The following is a 6,194-nucleotide window of genomic DNA, read 5'->3' as shown; positions in this document are numbered from 1 at the left end:
TAATTCCAGTGAACCTGCCAGCACAGTTTTTATTTTAATGAACATTATCCAACTATTAAAATATATCATTATTTAAATATTGGCAATAATACCTTGGCCATTTGTTAGAGATATAGACCTAGAGACAGGGAGCTTAACATTTTACCAAAAGAACACATCAGGTCTAAGTTGCATATACTGTATATTCAATATATCTGTATACTATATGTTATATGTCCAGTTACATAGGACTATGTGTATTAATGGTATTTGGAATGTTTTACTCCAAATCGTTAATATCCAGATCACTCAGGAGATCTTCCACCTCATCCTCCATTAGGCAGGTGCGAGCAATAGCACTGGTCACAGCATATGGGTCACAGTTGGCGGCAGGCCGGCGATCCTCCAAATATCCACGCTTGTCCTGGCTAACATTCAGGGGAATGCGGATGCTGACTCTACGACTAGCCACAGCAGCTGAGAACTCATGGATGTTGGAGGTCTCATTAAAGCCTGTGAGTCTCCTCTGGTTGTCATGACCACCATGAGGATCTGAGATTCGGATGTGCTGGACATGATGTGCGCGCAATTTTTCAATGATCTTCTCCATATGCCTAATATATTAGAGAGAAGCACAAGGACATGCATAAAGGCATAACGATCTGTTTATCTTAGCGTATCCATGAATAAAAATGTACTCACTCCAGCCCTCCTTCCGCTCTAGTAGCCTCAGTGCTGAAGTTAGTGTGGCAGCCTGCTCCGTTCCAGTTCCCCGGGATGGGTTTGGGGTCCAGAGTGGCAACTACACCAAAATCTTCACACACTCTGTGCAACAGGAAACGCGCCATCCACAGGTGATCTCCTGCTACAATTCCTTCACACGGACCCACCTGGAACTCCCACTGTACAGAGACAACAAAAATGTTCGCCAACATAGCACTTATGTCTGAGTTACCGCTGGTTATTAAATCTTCACCTAAACTCTATGATCCATAATGAATGAAATGAATGAAAATTGCAATTTACCTGAGAGGGCTTCACCTCAGCATTGGCACCACAAATTTTGATGCCTGCATAAATGCACGCTTTATAGTGGCACTCTACAATGTCTCTGCCATAGGCCCTATCTGCACCCACTCCACAATAATATAGACCTGATAATAAATATTAGGAAAAACAAACAAAACACATGTAATATTCATACAGACAGAAAAATTCAAATTCAAAAGATACGGAATCCTTTGTGCCTGTGTTTATATTTACACAATAATTCATGTGTAAATAATTAGAACAAACCATATCATTTTGTCTTTCATTATATAAGGCCCAAGCATCTAATTCATTCTGTGTACTCTGACATAAAGTCTTAATTTCTTACCCTGGGGTTTGGGGTATCCGTTTGATGGCCAGGAGTAAGGATGTCCATCTATTCCCAGCAGAGTATACTCCTGCTCCATCCCAAACCACGGTCGGAAATCCTTCACCTTCTCCATGATTTTCTTACAGACATGCCGATGATTAGTCTCTACATATAAATGCATAGCATAATACAGTATTCAAAGTCAATTTTGAATTAATAAAAAAAAACTCAACTATTAGTCAAATGAGCTTTCTTTGACTTTACCTGCAGGTTTGCGGTCGTTCTTGAGCACCTCACAGAACACCAGTTTGTTGGGGTCCAGAGTGAAAGGGTCTCTGAATATACTTACTGGAACCAGGATCATGTCACTGTCAGCAGTCTCAGACTGGTTTGTGCTAGAGCCATCAAAGTTCCACTCTGGAATATCTAGCACAAAAAGCAAAGTGTAAAATATTAATTCCTTACTCTACTACAGTTACTTATTAAATACCTAATATAAAAAGTTTCTCAAAGGAAATGTTCCAGGGACTGCTTATTTAAATGCAAAATGCAAATGTCTAAAATAAAATTAAATAAAAGGTTACATAATGTTATATTTTTGGGATCATATTGTTTGCTTTAAAGAAATGTTTTACAGTGAATTTGGTTGTTTGTGCAATCAGACATAACAGTACCATCAACAACTAATTAAATAACATACAGAACAGTATGAAAAAAATGAGGCTCGGGCTGATTTCTTCCTAGTCCAAAGTGTAAATTCATGTAGCCTATTACAAACAAGCCTGTCAGGTGATTACACATAATGACATATCTGTAGAAAGTGCAGGTAAAATACTCTATCATTCTATTTTCCCATTTGGATTATAGACTCAGCACACATTGTCCAGACTTCTTTTTATGATGTTTTTGTTCTCAGTTAGTGCATAATTTCAGACTAGGTTCTTATGATACCCTCAGTGCTGCTGGGTTCAGACTCCAAGGTTCGGGTTTTGCTCCGAAGGCCCTCCCCAGAGCCATCGATCCAAACATAGGTGACCTGACAGAGACCTCCCTGAGGAAGGCTGAGGTAGTGGGAGCGCAGCACCTTATTTAGTTGCGAGCTGACAGACAAGGCGTTCGACATGGCAGCACCTGCGAAAGTTGAGGTAGACTGAATATTAGGAAAGAACAGAGATGCTGTAAAAACAGAACAGTGGAAACACTGAGCAAGAAAAGCAATGCAGTGGAGCATCCCTTATTGAAATGGTAACATATTAAGACAAAGCCCATTAATATAAACGTGTGCTGTTATAAAAACAAACAATAACGGCTCTAAACAATCAGATTCCCATTCGACAGCAGTGTAGTGTAATACAATTTAATAGTTAACCATCTAAACAGTGCTTGCAAATTATTATATACATCATACTTAGAACTTTCTAAATACCTAAAACAGACAAAAATGATGTAAACATGTTTATGCATAAATACACGATAATAAGAGCATTCACTAGACACAAAAGAGACTTACTTTAAATTTTCCGGGACTGTCCGTCTTGTTTACTGCACACAAGATGAACAGCAAAACCCAAATACCATTCTGAATCCTGCATTTAAGTGTTTCCTGTGATGTAAAAAAAAAAAAAAAGCCACACCTACTGCAAGTTCATTACTGCTTACCTAATTGACTTAGACAACTTAGTCAAAGCCAGCTAATCTAAATTATTTAAATTTGGTACTCATTTGTTTCTTTTACAAAAAAAAATAATATAACCTTTTTTGTGAAATATGTTAGCTAATTTAAAAGAAAAAAAAAATCTGCCTTTACATCAGACAGACACTAGCTGGTTTCTCCAGTCACCATGAATCCATTTGGGGAACTACAATCACTGATGCGTGACTGTCAGCTGAAACACAAATTACTCTAATTTGCTGAGGCCGGTTATCCACCATATTCAACGCATAATTACATGCTATACAACTATACCAGGAGCCACTAAAAGTGATGAGAGAGCTCAGTTTTATTGCAGAGCAAGGCATGGACACCCAGCAAAGGCCACAGAGGGACAGAACTGTTCATTAAGTCCAGTCTAGCTTCACTTCACAAATAAACCAGGGTGCAATCTGTAAGAAATGCTGATTGAGAAGTGAGCCTTGGTGAAGGCAGCAGTTCTACTTCAGCTGAACCAACAGTCAGTCACTGGAAAAGGTAGATTTGTATATGCATTTGTTAGAATGATATTTATATTATCAATATCTTGTGGTAGACACTGCAAGAAATTCAGGATTTAATGGCATAAGGAAAATCACAGAAAATCTATCTGTTTTATGACTTTGTATTGTAGAGCCTCTCATTTAAACATCCACTATAGTGAAATTTCACTTACGCTATTGAGTGTTGAACACTTAAGTACATATACATTAAGTTATACTGAGACTGAAGTTATATTAAATAGACCTGAGCTGAGTGCACTTAAGCTGTATTTGCAGTTTGGTTTTATTGAATACACCTAGTTTGAAGACACTTTAGCTGTATTTGAGTTGTGCTGAATATATTTGAATTAAGTACACTTGAGTTTTATTGCCAGTTAAGGCTTAATAAGTACACTTGAGTAGAACACATTCAAGGGTTTGAATACACAGATGCACTGACACACTGTATTAAATACATTTGAGTTGCTCCGCTATTTAAGTCGCATTGCACACCCATCCGAGTATACTTGAGTTGTACTGACATTTAAGTCATACTGAACTTGAGTTTGAATTGAACACTGAGATGAATACTTGAATTGAACACTGAGATGAATAAACTTGACTAAAGTTTCGCTTAATCAGCCTTTCAGAGGTGTGGAATACATTCGAGTTGAATCAATTTGAGTTGTCTTAGCAGCTGATTTGTATGGAATACACTTGAGTTGCATGCACAGAACTTGTATTGACACTTAGGTATTGTTGAGTACACTTTGTTTGAAAAGAATCTTGAACAGTATTGAATAGACTTGAGTAGCAATTAATAGATTTGAGTTGTACTGACAATTAAGATGTATTGAATACACCTGAGATGAATTTGAGTTGTATTAGCACTTGACTTGTATCGAATACACTTCAGTTAAGTACTCTTGAGCTGAAAAACCTTGAGTAGTACTGAATACACTTGAAAAGCATTGAATATATATGAATTGCATTCACACTTAAGTTGTGTTGAATACGCTTAAGTTGAACTCATTTGAGAAATATTGGCACATGATTTGTATACAGTTGTACTGACGCTTATATTTAAAGCATTTAAGTTGAGTACAACTGAGTGCACTACAAAGACACTTCAGTTGTACTGAGCACACTTGATTTCTATTTTTCAGAGTCTCTTTTCGAACATACGTGTCTGTTTATTCATTATGTTTTATGCCATTGCTGCACAACTCAGGCTCCAGGACTATTCTCATAACACAGATGACTCACTCAGCACCAGACGTCCTCTGTATGTTGCCTTCTTCACATCCAGCCCTAAGTCAGCCATGTGAAATTTGTCAGCTCGTGTACTTGTCAGCTCGGTCAGCTCCTATAGCTCATATTCTCATCACTGCTTATCACTCCACACGATTACTATGGTGCATATGTGGATCTGATGATGTAGTGCTTTGCTGTTGTGCTGTGCAGTGTTGTTACAGGCAAAGCGCAGACTCACGCTGAGACAGCAGCCTTGGGATAAGAAGAGGTGAAAAGTAATTGTCATTGTCACCACCCACTCAGTCATCAGGAATAGGACAGTGAAGAAGATGGTGATGGCCATTGTTGCCTTGTTTTATTTTATTTATTTATTTATTATGCTCAATATAAGTGGTAAATACAAGATTTTTTTAAACATAAATATTTAAATATACATTTGGCAACTTATAAAAACACAGTTGCTTTTTTTTTTTTTTTTAATAGATCACATTTGTGTACGGAAACATCCTACAGCAATCTAATATCTGGTACAGAAATCCCTTTGACACATCACATGGATAAAAATACCACCACAGTCTCAGTACAACAAATCACACACCATACAGAGAGCGTTTGTGTTAACAACATCTAAACTCCACTGTGAATAAACAAAACAATGACAATATTTGTCTGGTAAAAGGCAGTGTGTGGCATAGTGTAAATTTAATGTTCTTAATTTGATAACACAGAGTTCATTATAGACCCCATCCTTGTTCATTTCATGCTTTCCTGACTATACGACAGGTCTTCTTCCATCTTAGTCTGTCTGACCTCACAGACTTGCTACTGACTCTCCACGGGCCGTGGCAGATACGGGCACTAAAAGGAGAGGAAAAGGGAGAAAAAACCCACTCAGTTTAGATAGAAGATTACTGCATCATATTTTAACCAAAAAGCCTAGGGCATGAGGCAGTGCTCCGTGCACACAAACATTCACACACTTATTCACATCTAGAGGAACCACCGGCACGGTACCATGAAACCTGGGAGATTATGTAAAAATGCACACAGACAATAATACAATCCAATGTACAGGATTAAACCAGTGTCCCTAGATCTATAAACTAGCAAGGGTACTTGCTGCTCCTCCATGCAGTCCTTGAACTGTATTTATTTATATTGAATGTAATCTTTATTTATTGTTTGAATAATATTCACACAGTATAACATTCCTCAGGGTTTGCCAATGTTCTACCAAAGTGGTAGAGTCTGAGAAATGCTGAAAAACACAGCATATAAAATCCACTACGGTATCGAGTTTTAAACTCTTTGGCAGCAGCAGCAGCATAAGAATGGTTTCTCAGGTGTTAGGAATACACTTATCATGTCTGAGCAGCCAAACACAAGCCCAAGATCACCAAAGTGATGCCTCTGTGTAGGCAAAGCTTGC

General features: G+C 37.9%; 1 protein-coding gene across 1 annotated transcript; it reads right to left on the bottom strand.

Annotated features, from left to right (window-relative positions):
- Nucleotides 1-202: 202 nt before the first annotated feature.
- On the bottom strand, nt 203-2,462 carry LOC131369261 (glutamine synthetase-like). The gene is made up of 6 exons (XM_058415802.1): nt 2,291-2,462; nt 1,604-1,765; nt 1,358-1,504; nt 1,006-1,133; nt 682-881; nt 203-593 (listed from the first exon to the last, which is right to left on the bottom strand). Exons 1-6 carry the CDS (start codon nt 2,460-2,462, stop codon nt 260-262), a joined length of 1,143 nt encoding a protein of 380 aa, XP_058271785.1. The 3' UTR covers nt 203-259.
- Nucleotides 2,463-6,194: the final 3,732 nt, after the last annotated feature.

The sequence above is a fragment of the Hemibagrus wyckioides genome, linkage group LG18 (genome assembly GCF_019097595.1).
Source record: "Hemibagrus wyckioides isolate EC202008001 linkage group LG18, SWU_Hwy_1.0, whole genome shotgun sequence".
NCBI lineage: Eukaryota > Metazoa > Chordata > Actinopteri > Siluriformes > Bagridae > Hemibagrus > Hemibagrus wyckioides.
The sequence above is the reverse complement of the archived record's forward strand: the minus strand, read 5'-3'. Positions and strand labels throughout refer to the sequence as shown.

Excerpts from the sequence above, each read along its gene's own strand:
- LOC131369261 (XM_058415802.1), bottom strand. The coding sequence starts at position 2,462 with ATGTCGAACGCCTTGTCTGTCAGCTCGCAACTAAATAAGGTGCTGCGC. Across the intron at positions 1,766-2,290 it reads TGAACCCAGCAGCACTGAGG|ATATTCCAGAGTGGAACTTT; the intron begins GTATCATAAGAA and ends TTTTTGTGCTAG. Across the intron at positions 594-681 it reads AGAGCGGAAGGAGGGCTGGA|GCATATGGAGAAGATCATTG; the intron begins GTGAGTACATTT and ends CTAATATATTAG.